At 48.9% G+C, this 27738-nt stretch overlaps 1 protein-coding gene across 9 annotated transcripts in view; it reads left to right on the top strand.

Moving 5' to 3' along the window:
- Positions 1–27738, top strand: part of IQSEC2 (IQ motif and Sec7 domain ArfGEF 2) — a 76455-nt gene that overhangs the window by 30726 nt on the left and 17991 nt on the right. For 2 of the 9 annotated variants that reach the window (XM_043895748.1, XM_043895754.1), the window contains exons 3-5: positions 4944–5039; positions 26187–26448; positions 27289–27690. In XM_043895748.1, coding sequence (XP_043751683.1) covers positions 4944–5039; positions 26187–26448; positions 27289–27690 — 760 coding nt within the window. Of the gene's footprint in view, positions 1–3046; positions 3196–4818; positions 5040–16392; positions 17084–26186; positions 26449–27288; positions 27691–27738 lie in introns of those variants that run through there. The other 7 variants (XM_043895749.1, XM_043895753.1, XM_043895751.1 and 4 more) reach the window with 6 other exon arrangements.

Genomic DNA, 27738 nt, shown 5'->3' with positions numbered 1-27738 from the left:
ATGGACAGAGGAGCCTGGAGGCTTACAGTCTCGGGTCACAAAGAATTGGACATGACTTAGCAACTGAGCACATAGCTGTATCTGTAGTGGGATGGGGCTATCGTGAGAAATAGTTTGAAAAGGGGGTAGAAGGTATATTGGTAGACTGGGGCCGGGACCCTGGTCAGTCAGACCCAGAGCCAAGGAGCTTCAGGACCCCGGAGTAGAGTTTCCATGATTCCCTGCACGCCTCTTCCCAGCACCAGCCTGGGTGGGCCTGGCCAGTGCCAGCAGCAGGCCAGGATTTCAGTGGCCACAGTGCCCTCTAGTGTCCAACAGCCTGTCTTGCAGTTTCCACCTCAGTGTGGTTTGTCTGTCTCCCAATACCAGCTGACATTTATGACTAGGTGCCCTGTGCCGGATGCTGGGAACACTGGGATGAATAAGACACGGCCCCTGTCCCCACCAAGCTCCTGGCCAGAAGGGGAAACAGCATGTGAACAGACAGCGCTGGAGAAACGCAGGGTGGGAAGGCCGCAGGGGAGTCAGGTTCCCAGAGGGCACCACTTCTGAGCAGACTCCATCTCTCACGAGGTGGAGAGATGGCAGTGGGGGCAGGGTGGTGGGGAAGAGTCTTCTGAGCGGAGGCAAAGGTGAGGGCAGAGAGCAGAGTGTGGCAGACAATTGCAGGCACTTTTGTCTGGGTGGAGCACAGGTTGAGGATATGAGGGGAGGCTGAGACCACCTGGAGGTGGAGGGGGGCAGCTCACAGAAGGTCCTGGGATGCCTGGCAGGCAGTTAGTGAATGGAATCATATAAGGAGCTTCCCTGCCCTTTTGGGATCACAGACTCATCTGAGGATCTGATAAAAGCAATGTTCTCCCAAGAAATGCACTCATACTCATGTTTTTCATACAACTTAAGGGACTTCAGAGACACTCTGCACTCCAGGCCTATCCACGAACCACAGGCTTCGAAATTCCTCTTAGTATAAATACTGAAACCTTATCATGGCCTCTGGACTCTGCGTGATTGGTCCCCCGCCTATATCCCTAATCTCCCCTTTGCTTTTTTCCAATCAACCATCTTGGCCTCCTTGAAGTTCCTGGAAATACCACCTCAGGTCCTTTGCCCAGGTTGTTCCTCTTCCTGGAACACTCTCCCCCTAATACCTCCAATTTTGCCCAGTTTAATTCCACTAGTGGTTGAATAATGTCTGTCTCTTCTCATTCGGATATGAGCTCCATGAGATCAGGACATTGACTGCCCTTAGTCACTACCATATCCGTTCCCCTGCCAGTGCCCTGTGATTGGGTTAGGCTCCTTACCCTTAATTCCTTCCCTTCAATCCCTAGAGGATTATCACATGAGATGCACCAACAGGCTCTGATATGTCTGAATTCTAAGAGTAGCCCAAATGAAAAGGTATCTTCCTAGAAATCTTCCCCTGCCTGAAACAAACAGGTTTCCCAAGAGTCTCCCCTACCTCCCTGGCAGAAGGACCATGCTCTCTCAGGCTCCAACTGAGACTTTTCAGCATGTGCCTATCTGTCTCACTGAAACTTCACAAAAACCTGTGAGAATGGAGTTGCCACTCACCTTTTACAGATGAACAAACCAAGCCTCAGAGGGGTTACCCAGTGGAAAAGTAGTAGAGCCGGGATTTGTACCTAGCTCTGCCAGGCACCAAAGTGTAAGCTCTTTGCCTCACCAGAGAGGGGAAGGGGCTTGCCCAAGGTCACACAGCATTGGCCTTAGGGCCAGAACTAGAATTTATGTTTCTTGACTTCTGCCAGGCCAAGATGAATGTTTGGGCCACAGGTGCCACTTTTAAGACAGTAACTGCAAATGGGCACAAGGTGTGGCTGCCACGGGGGCCAAGAGAGTTGCTGAGTGAGAGAGAAAAAAAAAGCAGGGGCTGAGACCAGAGCCTAAGGACCATGGGGCTTTAGGGGGTGGGCTGAGGAAGAAGAGGCCATGAAGGGCCCATGGATGCCAACTTTGTGGTGGTCCAGAGGGCCAATCTCTCTCAGCAGCTTTGGCTTTCTTGAGAGGAACCAGCTGCCCCAGCAGGAAGGCAGGAAGACTGGCCTGTGGCCTGTCAGCTCCTATTCCTTCTAGATCACTGGCCCCCTGGCCCCTCCCAGGGCCGCCTTCTGCTCAGAACAGCCAGGGGCCTGGGCTCTGGGGCTATGAAAGGACAGGAGCCCCCTGAGTTGGATCTGGGATACTCTTCAGGAACCTCACACCCTTCAAATCCTCCAAATTCTCTCCTTTCTCCAGCCCCCACATAAGGAGGAGAGAGAGGTTTACTGTGGTAGGTCAGTGGGGAGTCAGGCTACCTGGATTCTAGTCTGACAGGCAGTATGAACTTTAGTAAGACTCTTCCCTTCTCCAGGCCTCAATTTCCCCCTCTGTAAAGTCAGGAGGGGCAATTTCTTTAGAACAGCCTCTAGATTGTGAATGGCATTTCTTCTGATTTTTGCTTTTCTGTCCAGGGAGCATTTCTCTTAGCCAATCCAGAAAACAATACAGAAGCAAGTGAGAGATTATTGCAATGGTCAAGAATATTGGCTCAGGCCTCATCTTGATTTCCCAAAATGGGTGATTTGAATTTTACTTTATCTGGAACATCCTAGCATAACCACCACACGGAGTCTCTTTAAGTCTGTGGAAGATGAGAATGTTTGTGAAAAGCTTCTATGGAAAGGTTTCTGTATTCACAGGGCAACCGTATGGCCAAGGGGATGGAGTCCTGATTTGGGAATGGTGAAAACAGGTCCTGACCTTGGGGTTCCGCTACTTACTAGCTCTATTACCTGTGCCGAGTTACTTAAATGTTTCTGCATCTCATTTTTCTCTTCAGGAAAATAGAGCTAATGACGTATACTTGACAGGGTGCTTGGGGAGATTCCAACAGAGGTGCATGTAGTGAGACCAGCCTGAGGTTTGGCCCAGGGGAGTCTCTTCAAGCTCTCAAAGCTGCTTCCTCTTACTAGGAGTTCCCAGCCCTCCTGGGGGAGCAGGGGAAGGAGCAAAGTTTCCAGTTGCAGTCTGGCCCCGAGCCCAGCCGGCCTGGCCCCGCCTCCTTGGTTCCTCCTTCTAGGGAAGGGCTGGGGAGGAGGGGGTGGTGATACAGTGGAGGCACCGCCCTGGCCAGGGGGCCTGCCCTCGGGACAGGTCCAGACCCATGGAGCCCCCCGGGAGGAGTAGCAGGTAGGAACCTGGCCCCCAGCCTCAGCCCTGCAGCCTGACCCCCTTCCTTCCTGCCCAGGCCTGGACCTGGTCCCTGGGCTGCTGATTCAGCAGCCTCCTGGCTTCCTGGTTCCTGGCTCCCCTCTTGGACTCTTGGAGGCCTTTGACTTGGGGGAGGGAGGCAGCTCGAGTGGGTGAGCGCAGGGGCATTTGGGTGCCCAGCTCTGTGAGGACCCTGGAGCCCTGAGCAGCACAGTCTGTGACCCAGGAGGAGTGTGATTGGTGGCTGCCCAGGCGCCTAGCCTGGCGCTGTGGAGCTGTCTGTAGCAGCTGAGACTGATACCAACATTCCAGCAGCCTGTGGGTCTCTGAGTCTCAGATTTAATGAGTCAAGGACTTGGGCCGGTAACTGGCACCTAAATGGTCCTTGAGAAACAGTCATTCTGCTGATGATTATTCCAGAGACTCTGGAAGAAGAGTATTGGATTCCAGGATTCTCTGTAAGGTTCTAAGATTTAGGCATCCTCTAATTTGCAGCAAGCGAGATAGTGGGCAGCTGGCCTGGCCTGCAGCTGTATCTCCTGGCCTTTACTTGGGCTTCTTGAATGGCCAGGCCCTGACCAAAACCAGCCTTCAGGGGCTCGTGGGGGACAGGGGCTGGCTGACTGGGGACTCACTCCCAGCATCTGCCCTGCACTGGGGAGGCCAGGGACCGGGCCCTTGGCCTCACTACCCTGCTGTCTCTCCTCCTCCTTCCCATTCTCTGGACTTTTCATCTTGGGAAGCAGGAGGCAGAGGGGCCTTTGGACCCCGCTCTAGGGGTGGGGGACAGCGCTGGGGGGCGGGGCTTGGGCCCTGCCCCAGGCTGGGGGTGCAGCACTGGCCTTGGAAGCAAAGAACCACCCTGTCCCCTGGCTCGCTGGGCCCCATCCTCCCACTCAGTCCTATCCTGTCACCAGGACCACTGAGACCTTGTCAGCTCTCCTCCGCCCTTACCTCTCCTGTCCTTTGCTCTGGCACTTTGCCTCTCCCCCGTCTTCTTTCTGTGTCTTTTGTCTCGCCCTTTCACTGTCTTCCTCCTCTGTCTCTCTCCTTTTCTGTCTCACCCTTTTCTTGTCTCTTTCAGTTTCTCTCTGTCTCTTACCCTCTCCTCCTCCAGTGTCTCCCACACCCTCCCCCACCCTGCCCCAGCCTGGGTTCTTCACCCTCTTTGGACCCAGAGCCTCTTTTCTCCCCATCCTTCCCTCCCTTCTTGTGAGGGGTCTTCTATAAGGGGGAACAACCCCCTCCCCACACACCTTTTCCCTTTCTCTTTCATCCACCCGTCCCCCTCCCCTCTTCCATCCCCGTGTGGCATCTGGTGTGAGGAGGGCCCCCTCCCCCTTCCATACTGTGGTGTCCCAGTGTCTCCGTGGCCGAGGTCCCCACGGAGTCACCTGGAACACAGGAGGCCCAGCCCAGCTCTTTCGTCTCTGCTGCCCCCTGTTGTCGTTGTGTTCTGTTTGTGGTTCGAGTGCCGTCCTCTCTTTCTTGACTTTGTGGTTTTTTCTTTTTTTCTTCCTTCCTTCCTTCCTTCCCTCCCTCCCTCCCTGCCTCCCACCCCTCCTCTTCCAACCCCTATCCCCCACCACCCATTCCTCCCAGTCTTCCCCTTTCCCGTACCCCACTCACTTTCACCTCCTTGTCCCCATTCCCCACCCTGCCTCTCCCCTCCTTCCCTCTCTCTCTCTCTGTATCTCTTTCTCTCTCTGTCTCTCGCTGTCTCTCAGGTCCACAGCGTCTCATACTCTACACCAGTATTGCTGTCCTACTCAGGTCCTTGACTCCATGAAGCTTACCCCCTCAGGCAGGCTGGCAGAGAGCAGGTAAGAGCTAGACCCACCCTTCCCCCAATCCCTCACCCCTCCAGACAAATATGAATATCATTGCCAGCCCCTCCCCCATCTTCCTCTAGCCCCTGGAGTGATTGTGGAATGGGTGTCTGAGCGGGTGAGGAGAGTGACTGGGGGACCAGGCCAGGAGACCGAAGAGGACATTCACAGCCTGTTTGTAGCTTGTCCTTCCTTAAAAATCCTTCTCTAGATACTTTCCCCCCAAAGTGGGAGTGGTTGGTCCTAGAATATGTAATATTTGAGCTGTTTTGTAGGATGAGTAAGAGTCTGCCAGTTGGATAGGATTGGTTAGGGTGTTTAGGCAGAGAAAACCATCTGCCTACACTTTTGTGGAAGGAGATTATTTCCAAGATAATTTGAAATAAATACATTTTACATTGTCTGATTATAATGTATAAAATGAAATCTTAATAGCAATGGCAAAAAAGGCTAGGTCCATTTGAAAGTTTAAAAATACTTGTGTTAAAGAGGAAACAAGAATGGAACTTATGGACTATTTAGAGTAAATGTCAATTGAGAATATTAAAGAACAAAACCTATGGGATATGACCAAGGGGTTCCCAGAAGAAAGTTTGTAGTCTTAAATGCTTTTATTAGAGAACAAGACAGCTTAAATGAACTAGCTATTCCAATCAAGACACTATAAAAAGGGCAACCAAAAGAAAGTAGAATTAAGTAATTACTATAGATAAAACCAGAAATTGGGCTTCTCTCATGGTCCAGTGGTTAAGAATCAACCTTGTAATGCAAGGGACACTGGTTCAATCTCTGGTCCAGGAAGATCCCACATGCCGTGGGGCATCTAAGCCTGTGTGTAGCAATTACTGAAGCCTGAACACCCTAGAGTCTGTGCTCTGCAAAAAAAGAAGCCATAGCAATGAGAAGCCCATACACCACAACTAGAGAGTAGCCTCCACTCGCCGCAACTAGAGAAAGCCTTTGCACAGCAACGTGACCCAGTGCAGCCAAAATAAGCAAATATATATTTTTAAGAAGACAGAAATTAATGAAATAGAAAACCAAAGGTTTGATAAACTAAGAGATGTTTTTTGAAAAGACCAATAAACTAGACAGACCAAGCTCTGGCAGATATAATTGAGAAAAAGGCAAGAAAACATGAAGTATGATGAAGGGGATTTAACCACAGATTCAGAAAATATTAAAAAGTCATGAGAAAGGGCTTTGTATAATTTTATACCGAAAAAATGTGAAAATCTAGATGAAACAAGTGGTTTTCTAGGAAAATATAAATTACCAAAATCACTTAAGGAGTGGCAGAAAACCTGAATAGAATAGAACTGTGTAGAAGAAATTTAAAAGATGGTCAAAGTTTTCTCCTCAGACATGGTAGTTCAGGTATGATGGAGGTTCTATCCAATCTTGATGATGCTAATAGGAAAAGATGGACAGCTTCCTATTTCATTCTACAAGGCTAGAATCACTGGACATGTTTAAAAAAAAAAGAAAACTATATAGCCTAACCTCACATATTAATAGAGAAACACGTATTTTAAATTACAGATTCTCCAACTGAACCCATCAGTGTATTAAAAGAAGGCTGTATCATGACAGGTGAAGGTCTGTCCCAGGAGTGCAGGGGTTGTTCAACATCAGGAAAGCTGTTATTATAATTGACTATACTAAATAGTTATACAATCTTTTCTTTTTACTCTGTCTACATAAATGCTGAAAAAATAATCTGACAAAATTACCCATCCATTCTTGATTTAAAAACCCTTAGTGCCTTAGTTATCTCTTGCTGCATTAGGACAATTTGTTAAACAACAATAGATAACTAGTACAGTAAGCTAGGAATGAGTGAAAACCTCCTTCACTTGGTAAGAATTTTTATCAGAGACCAAAATCAATCATCAAATGTAACAATGAAGTGCTAGATAAATTTCCATTCAATTCAAGAACAAAATAAGGATGACTCCTATCATTGTCACTAACCAATATTTTTCTGGAAGTTTTAATCATTGGGATTAAAAAAAAAAAGAAGTGGTATAAATATCAGAAAGAGAATTAGCATTACTGGAAGATGATATGATTGTCTACTTAGATAATCAAAGAGAATAAAAGGAAAAATTATTAGAACTAATAAGAAAATTCAGTAGATGGGTAGATACAAGATAAATATACGCCCAAACCATTAGCTTCTCTGAATACCATCAATAACTAATTAGAAGACATAATAGAAAAAGATTCCATTCACAATAGCAAAGAAAAGATAAAATTCCCACAAATTTATAAGAAATTTAAAATACTTCTTTGTAGAAAACTATAAAATTTCATCAAAGGCTGTAAGGGTTGAATAAATTGAGAGTCATATCCTATTCTTGGATGGGAAGAATTCAATATGGTTTAAAATGACATTCCCCCTCCCCCCAATTTGATCAAAAGGTTCAATGTATTTCTCATTAAAATTTTAGTGGTATTTTCTTTGGGGATTGGGCAATTGGATTTTAAAATTCATTTGGAAGAGTAAATGCCCATGAATTACTAAGAAAATTTTGAAAAAGAAGAACAATGAGGGGGGACTTGCCCTATTAAGATTAAAAACTTACCATAAATATACAGAAATTTAAAATATATCATAAATAGAGGAATACATAAATTGAACAAAACAGAGAATTTAGAAACAAACTCATGTATTCATATGAGAATTCAATTTATGACAAAGAATATATTTCAAATCAGTGGGAAGTCAGTAAGTGTGATAGGATTTGGAAAAAATCCTACCATTTGGAAAAAATTTAAGGAACTTCTCTGGTGGTCCAGTAGTGAAGACCCCACACTTCCAGTGCAGGGGGCATGGGTTCAATCCCTGGTCTGGAAACTAAAATCCTGTATGCCACACAGCATGGACAAAAAAATAGAAGAAAAAAAATTTAAGTTAAATCCCTACCTTGCACAAAAACAAATGCAAAAACTAAAGCTGTAAAAGTATCAGAGCAAAATCCAGAATATTTTTATAATAGAGTGGAGAAGTCTTCCTGAGCAGGACTTAAAAACTCAGGAGCCATAAAGTTAAGAGCAATAATTTCAGCTACAATTAAAGTTAAGAACTTCTGTGTGGAAAAGATACTATACACAAAGTTAAAACAGAAATAACAGGCTTGAGGATAGTATTTGCTACATAGATATTAGGCAAGGGTTAATAACACTGTATCTATATCATCTCCTGGAAATCAATAAGAAAAGGTGCACAACTCATTTAAAGTGGAGAAACAATGTGATTTGACAATTCAGAGCAGTAGACAGCTAATGAATGAGAAAGGATGTTGAAGCTTACAAGTAACTAAAGAAATGTAACTAAAACAACAACAAAGTATAACTTTCAAGTACCAAAATTTAGAAGATTAAAAGTGTTGAAAAGAAACAGAATTGTGTATTCTTTGACTAGAGTACAAAATGTTTCCATTTTCTTGTGGGACCAATTTGTTACATGCCCCCAGAAACAAATTTACATATACTTCCAAGCTGAGAACTATGTATGTTTCAGAGCTAGATTTCTCTAGAGTTTCACTATTAGATAGACCCCAAGGTGGCCAGCTAGAGGCCTTTTCTAAATACCCCAACCCCAACTGCAAACAGAAGCCACACTGTGGAGCTCTTTATCACATGCCCTTTTGTAGGATAGCATTCTCAGCCAACTCTTAATGAAAAGGTTGCATGATGTATGCTTCTTAGATGAAGACAGGATTATGTGAGTAGGAATAATCTTTATTTTTAGCTGGTCTATAAAAATGTTAAAGCTACGGAAATAACTTTTATCTACATTTTAAACAAAATGTGCATTCTTTGCCCAGCAATTCATCTTTTAGAAATCCTTCAAAACTACTTTCAGATATATGCAAAGATGTTCATTGCAGCATTGTTTATAATAGCAAACAATTAAAATAACCTACCTGTCCATCAGTAGGATTTCTTTCATGATCCACCCATACTCTGTAGCAGATCAAAAGAAAATGATATATCTCGATATACTCACCTGAAAAGACCTCCAAGACTGATTATTCTATGAAAAAAGCAAATTGCAGAACAGAGCTTATAGTATGATCCACTTTTGTAAGGAAAAGAAAACCCTCATAACAACAATGAAAAAATGTTATACATACCCTGTCACAATTTTTAAATTACTGGCCTTTTTTCTTGGTCCCAATTCCTTGCCTTTACTAACTTGTTTCCTTCCTCCTCCATACCTTTCCCCTGTATCCACCTGTTCAGGTGTTATTTTTCCTTTTAATAACTTGCTCAAATGCCACCTCATTCATTCAGCAAGCATTTGTCCTGCATGCTCTCAGTTAGGCCTTGTACTGAACCTTGGTGAGACATGGGGATGAGTTGTGTCTGATCCTACAGTCAGGGAGCTCAAGTCTAGAAGGGAGAGAGACCCATAGACAATGATAGGTTCAGAGTGCTGCCAGAGGAGGGGTACCTCACCTCACCTGTCCCCTACAGGAGTGGATGTGTACTAAGTCTTGAAAGAGTAATAGCTTTCCTTTATCCCCCAATCCTGTCAGAAATGGTTGCCTACGTTTTGCCTCTTCTAAGTAGGATGACCTAATGGGGGAATATAGCTGGGTCCGTACCTTTATTCAAGTCCAAATTCTGCTACTTACCAGCTTGACTCTCAGCAAGCCTCTGAGCTTTTATTTCCTCATCTGTGCAATGAGGATAATGCCTATTTACCTCTCAGGGCTGGTTTTAGGATTGGAGATGGTACATGTAAAACTCCTGGATGACTATCAACTCTTGAAGAGCAGGGGCTACCCATGTCTTGTTTTCCTCATAGACAGTGTGTAGCCTTGGATTGGATTGGATTAAAAGCTGTACATGTCTAGGGATGGTTCTGGGCAAAGGATGGACCTGACTATAGTGGGGTTTTGAGATGAGGAGGCTGAATGTAGTACATGGGAAGGGACTGGGGTTGCACTATAAAAGGTGAGACCAGGGAATTCGTCCAGTGATAAGGACTTGGTGTTTTCACTGCTAGGGCTTGGGTTCAGTCCCTGGTCAAAGAACTAAGATCCTGCAAGCCATGTGGCATGTCCAAAAGAAAAAAAAAGAAGGAAAAAGAAGAGACAGAGCCAGGTCTCTGCTCTTGGCATAAAGGTGACACAGGAGGGAAAATAAATGTAGATGGCCCTGGGGAATGGAGCCCAGGCAGGGCATTCTGGCCCTAATTCATGGTCCTATTCTGCTACTGATGCCATCTCACAGTCTGGGCAGGGAAGCATGGTGGACCAATACTTGCAATGGTCTCAAATTTCAGTTCCACCTCTGGCACCCACTAACTGGGTGACTTTAAACAACCGACTTTACATCTCTGAGCCTAGTTCCTTATCTGTCAAAAAGAACCACCAGCATCATGGGATTTATTTATTGAGGGGTAGAAGAGATCATAAATAGAATTCACCTTGTTCAGTTCCTGGCACATAATGAGTGCTCAAAAAAAAAAAAGGGTAGCTATTATTAATGTTCATTTCAATAGACACTTAGGGAATTCTGCTGTGGCCAGGGCCTATGCTGGGTAATGGTTCTTGCCTTCCACAAATTCCCAGTCAGCTGGGGAGACTGAGCCCAGTCAGCTGGGGAGACTGAGGAGGGCTATGACAAAGGAGAGCACAGGGTGGGAGGTACTGTGGAGTGGCTTCCACAGCAGTGAGAGATCTAGCCCTACCTAGGGCTGGTGCAGGTCACCTCAGCCTAAGAGCTGAGTCTTAGAGGATGACTCAGAGGCAGCCAGGGGAAAGGGTGAAGAGTGCCAGAATATTCCAGGCAGAAGGAATAGCATATGCACAAGAACCTGGATGTTGTTGGGTAGAGCCAGAGGTTTAAGAGCCTGGGTTGCACGGGTCCCAAATGGCTTCAGGTGGCCTGGGAACCTCCTGAAATTGAATGCAAAATGTTGTGTTTATCTGGTTGTGTGGATTTGCTGTTGGGGAGATGGTTCCTGGCTTTCATTAAATGCATAAAGTTTTGTGTTCCTCCAGGAAAAGTTAAGAACCAGTGTTGCTAGTGATGAAGTGTCATGTGAATGGATACTAATAGAAAAATTTGGTAAAATTTGTGTTTTAGAAACATCACATTAGCAGTCAGTATGAAAAATGGATCATATGCATGGAGGCCAGCTAGAAGGCCTAAACTGGGGTGTTGGCATTGAAGAAATGACTTGGAGCAGTGCTACTGTGTTGCTTTACTCCAATGGACACTGTTCACAAAGAAGCATTTTAATTTCACCTTATGGAATCTAAATCCTTTGAGAGTTATTAATGAGATAGACCCAACAGCAGGTGAGAGAAAGGGAGAAGGCAAAGATAAGTCAGTGTTAGCAGAGGGCCCCAGAGACGTGAATCCAGGGTAATAGTGCAGGAGGCAAAGGGAACCTCTATTAATGCTCGCCCAGCACCCAAAGTCCATGGTCTCAGATATAATTGAATTGCCAACTACCGTCCTGGTTCTTGGAGATCCTGAGTGACACTGGAGGATCTCTATGCATTCTCTATGCATATTGGAGAGGAATTACTTCTGGTTTGTGAGTCACGTATTTATTTTCCTGAAGAAAGTAGTGTTTGAGCCAATCATCCAATGTCTGTAAAGATTTTGAGTGATAGAGATAGGAGAAGATGCTCTGAGAGTGAATGCTGACGCCTAGAGGTGAGAAATAGTAAGGCTGTACACTGAGGCAGAGATTAGATATACCTCAGACAGCCATTTGTGGAGTCCAGGCTCCTTTGTCATGGTGGGCAGCTGGAGAGCTACGAGCAGCTCTTGAAGAGGGAAGGTAACATGATCAAGTTAGCATTTTAGAAGGAAGGGAAACCAGGGAGGAGACTGTTCCAGTAATCCAAGAGAGGTAAGCTAAGGTAGGGCTTCCCGGGTAGCTCAGCTGGTGAAGAAACTGCCTGCAATGCAGGAGACCCTGGTTCAATTCCTAGGTTGGAAAGTTCCCCTGGACACTCCAGTATTCTTGGGCTTCCCTGGTGGCTCAGAGGGTAAAGAATCTGCCTGCAGTGTGGGAGACCTGGGTTCAATCCCCGGGTTGGAAAGATCCCCTGGAGGAGGAAATGTGACCCACTCCAATATTCTTGCCTGGAGAATCCCCATGGACAGAGGAGCCTGGCGGGCTACAGTCATGGGGTCGCAAAAGGTCGGATACCACTGAGTGACTAAGTACAGCACAAGCACAACCAGCTAAGGCAGTGGCCATGGGGAGGGAGCAGAGGAAGTGGGTTTGAGAGATGATTGGGAGGAAGAGAGAACTGGAGTCAGAGGCTGAACAGATAGTGGGGGTGGAGATGACCAAGATTGGAGTTCACAGTGAGCTGCCTGTGCTCAGGCCTGGCAGTGGATTCATTTATTTAAAAAATATTTATTGAGTGCTAGACAGTGTGTTGGGCATTAGAGATATAGCAGTAAACAAAACAGATGCCTGCCCTGATGGATCTTACAGTGGATGAGACAGATAATAAATAAGCAACTAAATATATATTAATAGCTTGTGTCTGGTGCCACACCTATCTGGGGAATGATGTTTCAATGAGTGCAAAAGCCCTGAGGCAGGAGTGGGCTTGTTATGTTTGAGGGATGGCAGGGAGACCATTATGATTGGAGAAAGAGTGAGTGAGGGGCAAGAGGGGTCGATGATGAGTTAGCAAGAGCCAGATCATGTGTAGTCTTTTAGAGCTATTTAGGGGGGTAGAATCAGCAGGACTTGGTGGCTGACTTGCTGAAGGGCTTCCCTGACAGCTCAGTTGGTAAAGAATCTGCTTGCAATGCAGCAGACCCTGGTTTGATTCCTGGGTCGAGAAGATTCCCTGGAGAAGGGATAGGCTTCCCACTCCAGTCTTCTTGGGCTTGCCTTGTGGCTCAGTTGGTAAAGAATCTGCCTGCAATGTGGGAGACCTGGGTTCAATCCCTGGGTTGGGAAGATCCCCTGGGGAAGGGAAAGGCTATCCACTCCAGTATTCTGGCCTAGAGAATTCCATAGACTGTATAGTCAATGAGGTCGCAAAGAGTTGGACACGATTGAGTGACTTTCACTTCACTTGCTAAAGGAACAGGAAGAATCTAGGCTTGGGCCACTGGATGGTGGCGCCCCTTCACGAAGGTGGGAAATGCAGGAGGATAGGTTTGCAGTGGTAAGATGCTGAGTGAGAGGTCCCTGTGAGCTCTGAAGGCCCTAAGGACCACCTTGGTGGAGCTTCCAGCAAGCATTAGGCTTGGTGGGTCTGGGACCCAGGAGAGAGGTCCATGCTAGAGAGAGACAGATGTGGGGGTCCTCAGCCATACCTGAAATTATGGAATGGAATGAGATCCCTGGACAGTGAATGTGGAGTGAAATAGAAGAGGACCAGAGCAGAACTGGAGAAGAGGTACCAACATATAAGGAATGGGGAGAGGAAGAGGAGCTGGGGGTGGTCCTGAGAAGTAGGAGGAAAACCAGCAGGGAGTGGGCTCATGGAAGCAGAGGAAGGGAAGAGCCGTCTGCGCACAGGAGGGGCTTGTTAAGAGTGGCAAATGTTATAGCTGGGAGAAGTAAGATGAGGGTGGGAGAAAGTCTATTGGCTTTAACCAGTGGGAGGTCCTGGGCGACCTTACTAAGAAGAGTTTCTGTGGCTCGGTGGGCACATGAGGCAGATTGCAGTGGGTTGAAGAACCCGTGGGAGGTACTGAAGTGGAGATGGCCAGTGTAGACGAATTTCTCAAGAAGCTTAGCTGTGAAGGGGAGAGGGGGACAATGATTGCTTGAGGGAGATGTGGGGGCAGATAGAGGGTTTTTATTCCCAGATGGGAGAGACTTGAGCTTCTATAAATGTTGGTAGGAAGGAGGCAACAGAGAGGGAGAGGTTGAAATACTGGAGGGAGAGGGGATGATTGTTATGGAGGAGGTAGCAGGGGTGGGCTCCAGAGCCTGGGTGGAGAGACTGGCCTTAAATAGTATAGGTGTCCTCTCTTTCCCACAGGGAAGGAAAGCAGAGATAATGGTGGTGGGGGGAATACAAGGGCATTGAGGGGATTGGTGAAAGAAATGCCTTGGAAAAGTTCAAAGCAACCACATGGAGAGCATGGATGCTGGAGCTAGGAAGAAGCAAAGAATATTTCTGGTTGGAAGTCAGGGAGGACTTCCTGCAAGAAGCAGCAATTGAGCTGGGTTGTGAAGTTCAGGTAGGATTTCAATGGGCAAAGCTCTGTGCAGGAGGAAGAAACAGAGTCAGCAAAAGCATAGAGGCATGAAAAGGCTGCTTCATGCTGACAGAATAACGGACAAGCTAGTTTCATGAAGGCTGGGCTGGAGTGAGCAGGATAACATTGATGCCACTGACGCTGACGGTCACAATAATAGTTACCATGTGTGAGGCACCTACCCTGTGGCAGGTGCTTTACATACTTGAATTCACTTACTCCCACCATAACCTACAGAATAGGTGTTTCCTCATTTTGCAGATAAGAAAAGTAAGTCCTAGAGAGGTGAAGAAATGGACTCAAGGTTACCTAGATAGTAGATGGTGGGGCTGATACTTAAACCCTGGTCTGTCTAATTCTAAAGCCTATGCTTCTTCCACTTGACAGGAAAGGCCAGGTGAGGCCATAGGGTGGGGAGCTTTGAATGTCAGGTTGAGGAATCTGAACTTTATGCAGGAAGCAAAGGGGAGCTGAGGTGGGTGTCTGAGCAGGAGATTCACACTCAAAGGTGGGATATAGGAAGCCTAAAGTGGTCCAGAAGAGAAGAGAGAGAAAATCAGGAGATGACTGCAGTGTCAGGTGAAGGGTAGCAGGGGCCTGGCTTGGATAGGAGGGGAGCGAGCTGGGGGACTGGAAGATCATTTGTTACTCGTGATAGCCTTGAGAAGTGTGGAGTTTCTGTCTCCTTTTATAGATGAGGAATGGGAGACTCTGAAAGGAGGAGCTGTTTGCCCAGGACTGGAGCCCTGGCTCATGTGGTTTTGCTGACTCAGTGAGTCTGTGGAACAATGTGTCAGAGGGAGCTCTGAGTATGAGGAGTGTGTGTGTGTGTGTGTGTGTGTGTGTGTGTGTGTGTTTGTATGCGCATGCGGGCACCCGTGCACCCTTGTCTGTCACATGGACAGCAGTGCCTTCCCTTTGCCTATCCTCTTTCCTTCCCATGTCTTCCTGATCCTCCAGTACCCTGGATTCCATATTTCCTTCATCCCCCAAGCCAAGGGGTCTGGGAGTGGGGTAAGACTGTTTCATTCACTATCCTTAGGAGATCTGTCAGCCTTTTCACTCCCAAGACACCTGGTCCTGCCCCAGCTCCCCTGCCTGTCCATCCACCCATGAAACTGTGGTCCAACTCCAGTGACTGGTCCCTGGTACTGTTCCGCAAGACCCGAGAAACGTGTGCTTGTTCCTGCAATGATTCCTCCTACCACTGTGGTGCTTCTGTGTGAGTGCAAAGGGCTACCTTGTTAATTAGGTTCAGTTCCTGAACAGTTCATCACCATCACCATGTTCCTATTGCTCTTGTTTGCCAGGCACTTGACATGTATTCCAGTCCTTGCAACAATCCTGTAAGGTTGGCACCATAAGTCCCATTTTTACAGATGAGGGAACCAAGGCTCCAAGAGGGGCATTAACATGCCTGGGGCCACAGCCTAGAAGCACTTGTAGAGCTGGTCTCAGAACCCAGGTCTGTTTGCTTCCAAAGCTGTGGACTTCACACACTCCATTTCTAAGCATCTCCCACATTCCAAACCCTGAAGCCTTCAGGAGATACAAATCTTTGTCCTTCAAGGGCAGGATGGATTTCTGGAGATAGTACCAAGTCCACCCAAAGGACCTGCTGGGCAGAGTCTGAGACTTGGAGCTCCAAGAACTTCCAAGTTTAAATCCTGACTCTACCACTAATCCAGCTGTGTGACTTTGGGCAGTTATATAATCTCTCTCAGCTTCAATTCCTTCATCTTTAAAGTGTTGCAGAGTTGTTGCAGGGGTTAAATGAGATGATGCATGCAAAGTGCCCGCACTGAGCTGGTTGCTACTATTTATATTAAAATGAAGGTTGGGCACCAGTCTGATCAGAAAGGGAGTTTACTTACTCTGGGTGTAACCTTAAGTTGGAGCCCAGCCTGAGTGTGGGGAGGGCCAGTCCCAGAGGGGGACTAGCAACAGGCTCCTCGGAGACTGAGATGGGTGTGGCCCTGTTGGTCACACTGGCCTTCCCATTTCCAACCCCCATCCTAGCCCCACCTCCCTGGTTCCAGTCCTTCTTGTATCTCCCCTGCTCTGCAAACTAATGCCTCTGCCTCTCTCTGTCACCCGCCGCCTGTGGCCTCTACCCTGCCCTTCCTGGCCCCAGGGAAGAGGAGGAGGAGGAGGAGACTGAGGAAGAGGAAGAGGAAGACGCTCATCAGTTCTGCTGTCCGGCCTCCGAGTGCAGTAGTCCCTCCTCTCGGTAACTGAGAGGACAAGGGTCATTTTCTATGCAGAAGCAAAAGCCTTAACCAGCCCCCACCCCCGCGATCCCCCATGGGACCCCGTCCCTGCTTCAGGAACCAGATGGGCAAGCATCCTGCCCCATCTTTGCCCACTCCCTTCTTGGAATTCCCACCCCTGCTGCTGTCTCCCCTGGACTCCAGCCCCTGAATTATAAAGGCTGGAGCCCTTGGTCTGACTAAAATGTGGGAGCAGCAGAGCTTGGAGCTTGAAACCTGGACCCTCCCGTACCCGCACCCCACTTCCCAGGCACCCTGGAGCCTGCCACTCCTGGAGAGGTCTCCAAATGACATCCCAAGGACCTACCTCTGTCCTCTGTGAGCACAAACAGAGATGCAGGGTGCCTAGGGCTTAGAGGACCAGAAGGGGTTGGGACCCAGCCTGCTCGTTCCCTCGCTGTGGCCATTGCTGCCATCTCTTCTGCTTGACGGTCTCATCCTGTGCCCCCTGCCGCTCCCATTAGTGCTCTGTAAATATGATCAGGAGGAAAAGGCCTTTCAGAGTGCGTGTCGCTGTGTACAAAAGAATTTCCATCAATAAAAGCTGATCTCTTCTCTCTGTCTGATGTATATTCCACCCTACCCCACTTCCCTCTCCCCATCTCCACTAGGGCCTTACCCTGTTTCCTATCCAGGGCTGGGAACAGGGGCTCGAAAGAGAGTAGGGTTTGATTCCTGGTATTGTCAACACCCAGAAGGCACTCAATAAATGAATGAATGGTGTGGTGCTCTTGCCATGGGCAAGCCTAGAGCCTTCTTCAGCCTGAGGTGGCATGAGCTGGTCAACTCGGGACACGTGACTTGGCCTCTCTGCTACCCAGTTTCCCCATGTGTAAAAGGAAGAGGGGGAGTTGGACCAGAGGATCTCCAAGGGCTCCTCCAACTCTGACATTCTATGAATCTGAGATGGTACAATTTTAAGAAACTATGATTACATGAATTTAAGAGAGGATAATTCAGTGACACATTCCATCCAATTCTGTGGTTTCTATTTCTATGATGCTGTGATTTGGGGATTCTACAATACGGTGGTTTTAAGATTTCATGATTCTACCATTTAAAAAATTCTGATGGTATGCTTTTAACATTCTGTGATGTTACGAGTCCTTGATTTTGTACTTTCAAGGTTCCGATTCTACAGCTTTAGGGATCTCGGAGTCTGAGGGAAAGCCACTGCCTCCAGATGCAATGACCCTAAATATTTCCTGCACCTGCCAGAGGCTGGTTCTAAGAATCCCCAGAGGCTGTTGGCAGGAAGGCAGAAGGTGCCGTCTGTGAGCTGTAGGACCTGCACCTTGCGTGATGAGTCTGTGTTAGGAGCAAAGCCAGGAGACTCCCAAGTGGGCCTGTTGCCCCTGCTTTCCCTTTCTGAGCCTTGCTTTTTTTTTTTTTTTGCATTAGACAAATCTGAGTTTACCTTATGGTTCTGCCACTTACTCTCTGTATAACCTTGGGCAAATATTTTCTTCTCCTTGAGCTTCATTTTCTTCCTGAGTATAGTGAGAATAGATCTACCTCTGTGGGTTGTCATGAAGATTAGCAAGAAGAAACACAAGGAGCTCAGCATAGGGTCTAATGCACGGTTGGCAACTGCACAGTGATTGGTGGCTCCTATTTTGATTAAGGCCCAGGTGAGAGTCTCTCCTCTCCTTTCTTTCCCTCCTCCCTTCAACATACCCTTCACATGCTCCAGTAGTTTTCCAGAGGCTCGCCTCACTCTTCACTCATTGCTTAACTGACTTAGGCAGTCAACTCAGCTCCTCACTCACTCATTCAAATTCTCATTTATTTCTCCCCTCCCTCTGTCCCTTCTGTCTCCTTTATTTACTCTTCCAGAAGACATTGCTCAAATACCTACTGTGTGCAAGGCTTCAAGCTAAATACCGTGAGAGACCGAAAGTAAGACAGTGACTGTGTTCTCCATAAGTTCTCTATCTCTCAGGGGAGATGCAAATTCCTTTGGGAAAGTAGGCAGGGTACTTTCCTGAAGGGCGGAAGTGAATGAGCAGATATGGCTTCAGTAATGAGCAAAATATGTTCCTGGCCCAAAGAAGAGGGAGATGTCAGGATCATTTGGGGGTGGTGGTGTCCAAGGATTGCTGGCGGAAGAGGGGCAAGAATGGGAAGGGTTTGAATAGATGGTTTGAGAGGTGAGGAGGCATTAGAGAGTCAGGTACAGCATGGACCAAAACCTGGTGGAGAGCTCCAGGGTTGTATTGGGGAATGGTATGTAGATTTCTGTGTTCAAGCTGGGTGTGTGAGTCTAGGTGACCTTTGGCTGTGGAGGGAGAGACCATTTTACCCTTCATTTGATTGGAGATGAAAGTTGAGGGGCACAGGGGCTCAACTGAAGATCAGATGGGTATCATGGGAGATATGGGGGTGTAGACTCCTGTGTAGGCAACTGAAGTCAGTGAGGGCCTATGGTATGGGAATGCGGAAGGTTTCTATCAGTTGCGAGGGAAACGTGTGTGCCTGTGCACATGTATGCATGAGGCCAGCAGGTGAAAGAAGAGTGAGAGGTTGTACACTGTTGTGCATCTGAGGAAATGTGATTGTATGAGGCTGGGTGTGAGGGATTCTGGGTGTGTGAGGTCGATTGTGTGAGATGGCAAATTTCTGTGCCTGGCAGTCTCTCTGTGTGTCCCGGGTGGAGATAACCGTAAGAATATGTGTCAGTGGCTTTTGAGCATGTGGAGCTGTGGCTTTTAGGGTGGCAGTTGTCAAGCTAGATGGTCACACACACATGACTGCCAGCTCTGGTCTTAGGGGACCAAGGTAGCTGCTGGCCTGGGCATAGGGAGGGTCCACAGCAGTAAATCAGACCAGGCCACCACCCATGGGAAACAGGAGCAGTGTAGGCAATGAACACTTCAACAGAGAATCTCAAGTTAGCCAGTGACAAGGACGGCCTATGACATGAGTATGCACAAAACATAAAGGGATGGTATCTGATGGGGAATGGGAGTGAGTCAGAACCAACTTCCTGGGAGGTCTGGCCTGCTCGGGGTGCCACAAAATGAGATGAGCTCAGCCAGATCAGTGAAGGTTGCAGGTGGAGGAGAGAGGGAGGACACCATGGACAGAAGCTAAAAGATTGGGCACAGGCGTGGCACTACGAATCAGCTTGCCATAGCCTGGGAAGTGCAAGAGGCCTGCTGTCGCCAACATCTAGGAGCTTCAAGGGGCTGGGTGTGGGGTGGGGACTAGACGGATTCAGCTAAAAAGCTGCAAGTGGGACACTGGCCTTGAAGATAGGGAATTGGGGTTCTCATCCTGTGTGACCCTGAGCAAGCAAGTCACTTTGACTTCGTGAGCCTTAATTTGGATCTCTGGAATTAGATGGTTCAAAAAGTCCATGCTGGTTCTGAGCATCTTCTACCCTTGGCCAGGCAAACCAGTGAGTCATTGCTCTCAAAGGCAGGCACTTCTTCCATTTAACCTCAGTCTTTTCTGCTTTCTCCTGGGTTACTTTCTCACTCAAACACTCCACAAATATTTACTCAGCGTCTGGCCCTCTGTGTGCCACTGTGTGAAGGCACACAGTGAGAGGAGCTGGAGAATGGCTCCCGAGGGACTGCTCGGTGCTGGGTTGGTGGGTACAGGCGTGAGCGATGATTTGATTCCTGGATCCTGCACTGCTGAACATTGAGACTTTGGGCAAATCACTTCATCTTTCTGCATCTCAGTTTCTTCATCTGTATTATCCCCTTCAAGGGAAACAACCCAGACCTTGCAGAGTTGCTGGGCCTAGCTAAAAGTAGGTCCTTAGTAAATGACAGCTATTATTTTTAGGGCTGCAAAGGAAGCAGAGCTGAGATTCAAACCTGATCTCTGTGCTCCCAAGCCTACGTTGCCCGCTGGGTACTCAACGAGCCCTTGCAATGGCTTCCCCCTTCCCTGCGAGTCACTGTACCAAGCCGGGCTGGCCTCAGGTTTGGAGTCTCCATGGCGCTGGGATTGGGCAGCAGAAACAGCTTGCTGAAAAGCTGTCAGGGGAGAGGGAGGTGACAGCAGTCCCTCCACCCCTCTGCCCCCAGGCCCTGCTGGGTCTGGTCTCCTTGCCCAGTCTTCCTCCAGAGCCCAACGCTTTCTAGGTGTGCTGACCTCCTTGTCATGTTTTCTTGTCTCTAACTTCCGGTCCCCCGCTTCAGCCCAAGTTGTCATGGGGATAGTCCTCAGCATCCCTAGCTTCCTCTTACCCTCATCTTATGGTATCCATAGCAACAGCCCCCATTCATTTCCATGGCAACTGCATCCTGATTCCATCCCCTGCTGGCTGCCTGGCTCTGGGCAGTGCCAATAAAGGGAAGGAGGGAGAGAGACCTCCCATTAGGGGCAGCAGCCGGAGTGGGTCAGTGCCCCTGCCATGGGCATGCTACCCCGAATCCCTATAGCCCATCCTGCCCCACTTCTCCCCATCATAGTGCCTTGGCTCCCAGGGTCCTTCACACCTCATCTCTACCAGCTCCTCCTAGGCAAGGCCCTATTCCATAGCTCCCCCACTCCACCCACTCCAGGAAGTCTTCAAGGCAGTAGGGGAACTAGCACAGGCTCTGGGCTTTGAATTCCTGTTCTGCCACTTGCTAGTCCTGAGACCTTTGGCTTAACTTTTCCCCTTGGAGCCTTCTCCTCACCTGCAAAATCGAAATTCTTCTTTCCCATTTGCCATGCAGTTAAAATACGTGCAGAAAATGCCTGACACAGGGAAGGTGCACTCTAAGTGAGAGTTTATTTTTATTCTGCTTAGCCCCTGGCCCCCTCCCCAGCAAGAAAAATTTCTCCTGAGCTCCCCCAGCACTTCCTTCATTCCCCAGTCCTGAGAACTTGCAGCTTAATACTGTGGTTGTTTGTGTAATGCACAGGTATATGTGTGTGTGTGTGTGTTTTCTTTGCTCCTGCTCCTGGCTGGGAGGAGTCTGGGGAGAGGTAGGTCTCCCAGGGCCTTTCTGAAGTCCAGGAATCCAAAAAGGGAATAGCATTTTGAACTCCACGAAGATGAGAAACTGAGGTGCATAGAGATAGAGACACACCCAGGCTCACACAGCGGGTGGATGGCCATCAGGACCTGAACCTAGGTCCACCCAGCTTGTTACTGCACAACATGTTCTCTGTGTGTGTGTGTGCATGCGTGCGTGTGCATGTGTGTGTGTGAGTGAGAGACACAGAGAGAATATGAGTCTATATAAGAGAGATTCTTCCACATTATTAGCATGTTCCTTGGTGTTCTGGGGGTTCTGAGTTAAGGGATCCCATGTCCCCAGGTCCCACTCCTTCAGCAATGTGTATGATGCCTTCAATCTCTGTTCTTTTTAGGAGGCTGTGTTGACAGCCTGACCTCCCTGTCACTATTACCTTTGCAACCAAAGCCGAAGAGAGAGCTCTCGAGGGGAGAACTGCCACTGAGTTGAAAGCCAGGGGCAGTGCGGGGCCCGAAGTAGGGAGAGGCAACAAGATGTCATGAGAAGGCAGCCTGGGCTCTGGATTTGCATCCTGTGTGACCTCTAGCAAGTTTATGTGACCTCTTGCCTCAGTGTTCTCCTCTATAAAATGGGGCTACTGGTGCCTGCCTCAGTAAATTGTAAGCCTTCAAGGGGCTTCCCAGGTGGCACTAGTGGTAAAGAACCCACCTGCCAATGCAGGAGACATATGAGATGCAGGTTTGATCCCTGGGTCAGGAAGATCCCCTGGAGGAGGACATGGCAACCCACCCCAGTATTCTTGCTTGGGAAGTCCCATGGACAGAGGAGCCTGGTGGGCTACAGCCCATGGGGTTGCAAAGAGTTGGATACGACTAAGCACACACCCACACAATGAGCCAATTTATGCCCTTGCTCTAGGGATAGAGTTGACTATAGGGTCCTATGGCGGCACAGAAGAGGGGCCTGTAAGCCACCCCGTGTGAAGGGCTCAGGAAGACATTGAAGGTCATACCTTAGCTAAATGTTGAAAAGTGAGCAGGAGGTCGCCAGGTTGGGGTAAAGGGGCAGAGGGTATATGAGGCAGAGGTCTGGTCAGGAGAACCATCCATGGTTATGGTGAGGAAGGAAGAAGGTGAGGTTATGGTGAGGTGAGGAAGCTAGAGGTTATTCTGTGGATGATGATTCCTGTAAAACATAAGTTAGATCATGGTCCTTCTCTGCTTATCGCAATCATAGCAAACACCAGTCTTTATCGTGGGTTCAGTGCCCTTCACAATTTGGCTCCCATTACCTCTCTGATCTCATCTCCCCTTGCTGACTCTGCCCTAGCTACACTGGCCTCCTGGCTGTTCCTCAAACATGCCAGGTACAGTTCTACCTCAGGGCCTTTGCACTGGCTCTACCCTCTGTCTGGACTGCTCTTGCCTCAGATAACCACACAGCTCGCTCCCTCACTTCTCTGATTATATGCCATTTATTCAAAAAGCCCTTCTCTGACTACCACATCTAAAACAGCACCTTTTATCACCCTGCTGTATTTTCCTTCCTAGCACTTCTCCCTGCCTGAAATGATAGTATATATTTATAGTCTTCTTCTCCCACTAGAATGTCACCTCCCTGAGGGAACAAAACTCACACGTCTTGCTCATGATTATATTTCCAGCACCTAGCACTGTTCCTGGCATGTAGAAAGGGCTCAATTGTCATTTGTTGAATGAGTTATGAGAAGCCATGGAAGGGTTTTAGTGGGGGAGCAGCATGGTCAGATTTCTACTTTGGAAAGCTCTCTCTAGCCACAGAATGGAGAATGGATTGGGAAGAGGAGACTGGAGTTGAGGTCAGAGTTCAGGTGAGAGGATTTATTAGCCCAGCCACCAGAGCTCATTCACTGACTTCCTCCCTCCAGAGGCTTTTACTGAGCACCTACTCTGTTCTAGGCCTTGTGCTCTGTCCTAGCAGGGAGATTACCAAACTCTCTTCCTGTGCTGGGATTCTGGGAGTCAGGAACACAAATAGCTGTCACGCTTTGCCAAAGCTAACCTGCTACATAAAAAGAAGGACAGACATGTGCTGTGTGTGGGAGCCCTGAACAGGATCAGCCATCATTTCTGGCTGGAGGCGGGCTTCAGAAGGGCTTCTTAGTGGTAGCATATGACCTGACTCTTGATGGAACTAGGGTATGTGTGGGGGGTTCTCAGATTGCAGATGGCAGAAGATGATAGGGACAGCATTCCAGGTGGAAAGTACTGTATGAGCAGTTGGGAAGGTGGAAAGGACAATGGGAGTATTGGGGAGAAACAGGATTTGGGCAAGGTTGGAGGGAAGAGTGGATGGGGTAGGGGGCTGGTAGCCAACTCTGCAGTGTGGCTTAATGTTTAAGAGTATGAACTCTGGAGTCAGACTGCCTAGATTTGAATCCTGGCTCTATCATTAATAACTGTGTGACCATAGATATGTTATTAACCTTTCTGGGCCTCAGTTTCTTTATGTGTAAAATGAAGATGATTAATAATACCTACCTCATAGGGTTGTTTTGAAGAGTAAGCAAGTTATTAAATGTGAAGCAGTAAGAATAGTAGCCTTGGTGGCTCAGACGGTAAAGAATTTACCTGCAATGTGGGAGACCTGGGTTCGATCCCTGGTTGGGGAAGATCTCCTGGAGGAGGAAATGGCAACCCACTCCAGTATACTTGCCTGGAGAATCCCATGGAGAGAGGAGCCTGGCGGGCTACAGTCCATAGCTTTGCAAAGAGTCAGACATGACTGAGTGACTAAGCACAAGAATAGTGTCTTACTAAACAACAGAGGATAAGATGGTTGGATGGCATCACCGACTCAATGGACATGAGTTTGAGCAAACTCTGGGAGATAGTGAAGGACAGGGAAGCCTGGCGTGCTGCAGTCCATGGGATTGCAAAAAGTTGGACATAATTGAGTGACGGAACAACAACAAAACATTAACTACTGTGTCTTGGAGAAGCCTCAAATACCACAACAAGGACTTGGGCTATCTCTCTCTCTCTCTCTTTTTTTTTTAATTGGAGGAATGCAAGTGGGAACCATGGATGGTTTGTAACAAAGGAGCCAGTTGATCAAAACTGGGAGGCATGTGCTAGGAGGGGAGAGGTTTGAGAGGCTGGTGGGTGGGATCCTGCAGTCCTGAGGGGGAGAGAGGTGCATCTTAGATGCCTGGGGGGCACTGGGCTGGGTGTGACCCCTGAAGGGGGACTTCAAAGGCCCCAGAGGCCCAGGAGGAGAGATCATTTGGGGTTCAGGGCAGCCGCTCAGTCTGTTTCCACCTTACTCCTTACAGTGTTGGGAGGGTCGGGGATGAGCAGTGGGCAGGAGCCCTCATTAGTCCTGAGCCAGCACCAATGTACCCCACTGCCCCCAGCCCCTAAGCCCCCAGCCCAAAGTGCTCTTCTGTCAGGCTGGCAAGCCCATTGTAGCTCAAACTCCTGAAATGGCTGGGAGCCTCCCTACACCCACCCCAGCTTGCCCCCCATTCTGGTCCTGTGCCCTGCCCTCTGTCAGGTAGGGGCCAGGGAGTGGCCCCTTAACCCTTTCACTGGCCAAAAGCTCCAGTGCCTACCCAAACCAGACCACTCTCTGGGCCTCAGTCACACCTATTCCCCCCACAACCCCCTCCATACCTCTCCCTGCCTGTCCCCCCTCCCAAACCTCCTCCATTGTTCCCATCTCTGTGGCTCCTCACCGTGCCTGCCTGGGCTCAGGGCGCTGGGCTCTGTCGCCACCTGAGTTCCCTGGCAGCCTGGTTGCCATGGCACCATGGGAGCAGGTCTGGCAGAACAACAGCTCTGGGTAACCAGGGCGGGCAAGACCCAGTGCCCTGCTCCTACCACTCTTCGCCCTTGTTCCCCTCCCCCGAGCTGAGCAGAGGAGGCCATGAGGAGAAAAAGGAAGTTGCCCCGCAGGGCAGCTCTTTACCTGTGAGAATGCTGGTGGGAGGTGCCTCCCACTGTCACTGAGCCTTCGGCCTGGCAGCCAGGGGACACTGAGAACTGGCCAGGCCTGGAGCCCAGGCCTCTGGGGGCAGAGGTGGGGCTGTCGGGGGCAGGGCTGGGTGAGCAGGGGAGAGCCTGGGTGGGCGGGGTGTAGGAGTAGGCTCAGGTCTAGGGACAGAGCTGATCTGGGATGGTGCTGGGGATCGGGCTAGGAGGGGAAGAGGTCTGGCAGGGGTGGGGATATAAGGGAACTGGTCCCTCAGGGGAGGGGGGACTTGGGGACAGAGCTGTTAGGGGCTAAGATGATTAGAAAAAGGAACTTGAGGGGTAGGAGTGGAAGGAAACAGGTCTGAGGATAAGGCTGTGAGGGGACCTGGCCATGAAGGGACCAGGCTGTAAGGGTAGAGTAGGACTTGGGACAAGACAGTGAGAAGACATGACTGGAGGGAAAGGAGTCTGAAAGGATGGAGCTATGAAGGGGTGGGGGTCTGTGAGGGGGGAGAGGGCATTTGAGGATGGAGCTGTGAGGGGACAGGGCTGAAGGGGAGGGGACGGGGCTGAAGGGGAAGGGATAGGACTGTGAGGGGAATAAGAAGACAACTTTGGGGGTAGGGCTCTCCTCTGGCCTTTAAGTATTGGGGTCTCTGTTTCTGTGAGGAGGCTGGGGAGGATGGTGCTGTGGGAAGGGATCTGGTCCACCTACTCTCAGTCTGGCCCAGCAGGCCTGTCTCCTGTTCCCACATCCTGGCTCATCTTATCTCATCCCCACAGTGTGGAGGGTGATGCCCCAGGCAGTGACCTGAGCACAGCGGTTGATAGTCCTGGGAGCCAACCCCCCTACCGGCTGAGCCAGCTTCCCCCCACCAGCAGCCACATGGGGGGCCCCCCTGCTGGGGTGGGCCTTCCCTGGGCTCAGCGGGCGCGCCTCCAGCCAGCCAGTGTTGCCCTGAGGAAGCAGGAGGAGGAGGAGATAAAGCGCTCAAAGGCCCTGTCGGACAGCTATGAACTCTCCACAGACCTGCAGGACAAGAAGGTACCCAGGAGATGGCTCTGGTCGGGGATGGGGGTGCCGGTGGAGATGGGGGGGTGAGAGGACCAAGGGAGAAATTGGAATGTGGTGCTCGAAGGTGGTATCCAGGGAGGGATGGTGAGACTGGAATGGAAGAAGAACCCTTCACCTGACTGGAACCTCACTGACCCATTCACCATCCATGCACTGAGTCTTGTATTCACTCAGCAAACATTTAGTGAGCTCCATGCTGGGCTGGAGATGTGTAGATAAAAGACCAAGTCCTCAATAATCTCAGTATAAGGGGAGAAGCACACATGTAAGTTGACAAATTCAGAACACTGTTTTCCAGTATATCACATGTATGACACAAGATATTGTTTAGCCAAAAGGGGGGCACAAAATACTATGTACAGAAGTAAAAAAATTGGAAGGACATATCCCAAAATGTAATTTGATTATGCCTAGGTGTTGGGAGTTTAGGTGAAGCAACTTTCTTTCCTTCCTCCCTTCCTTCCTCCTTCCCTTTTTCCCTTCCTTCCTCTCTCTTTCTCTCTCTTCTCTTTCTCCTTCTTGCCTTCAATTTATGTCTTCCTTTCTTTCTTGTTTTAGCTTCTCTGTTTCTTTTCTTTTTTAATAGTGAACATCTACTTTTTGTAAGTAAAAAAGAAAACCACAATTCAGTCCCGTGTGGCATGTGCTATCTGATATTAAAGTGAGAACACCACACAGACCCCAGCCTGGTGCATCCAGGCAGCTGTAAGCAGTTAGCTATGACTGGGTCGGTGGTGTGGCTGAGGCCCAGGGAGATGAGGAGGCTGTCGTGAATTTCTGACTTTGTTCCCCTCCACCCTCCCCTGCCAGGTGGAAATGCTGGAGAGGAAGTATGGGGGCTCCTTCCTGAGCCGCAGGGCAGCCAGGACCATCCAGACGGCCTTCCGCCAGTACCGCATGAACAAGAACTTTGAGCGGCTCCGCAGCTCAGCTTCAGAGAGTCGCATGTCCCGCCGCATCATCCTTTCCAACATGCGGATGCAGTTCTCCTTTGAGGAATATGAGAAGGCACAGAACCCCGCGTACTTCGAGGGCAAGCCTGCCTCGCTGGACGAGGGTGCCATGGCTGGGGCCCGGAGCCACCGGCTTGAACGGGGGCTCCCATATGGCGGCTCCTGCGGAGGGGGCATCGATGGTGGGGGAAGCTCCGTCACCACATCTGGAGAGTTTTCTAACGACATCACGGAGCTTGAGGACTCCTTCTCCAAACAGGTCAGCATCCCTGAAAAGGGCCTTTCCTGTCCCTCTCCAAGCTCTGGC

This window comes from Cervus elaphus, chromosome X, assembly GCF_910594005.1.
Source record: "Cervus elaphus chromosome X, mCerEla1.1, whole genome shotgun sequence".
Taxonomy (NCBI): Eukaryota; Metazoa; Chordata; class Mammalia; order Artiodactyla; family Cervidae; genus Cervus; species Cervus elaphus.
The sequence above is the reverse complement of the archived record's forward strand: the minus strand, read 5'-3'. Positions and strand labels throughout refer to the sequence as shown.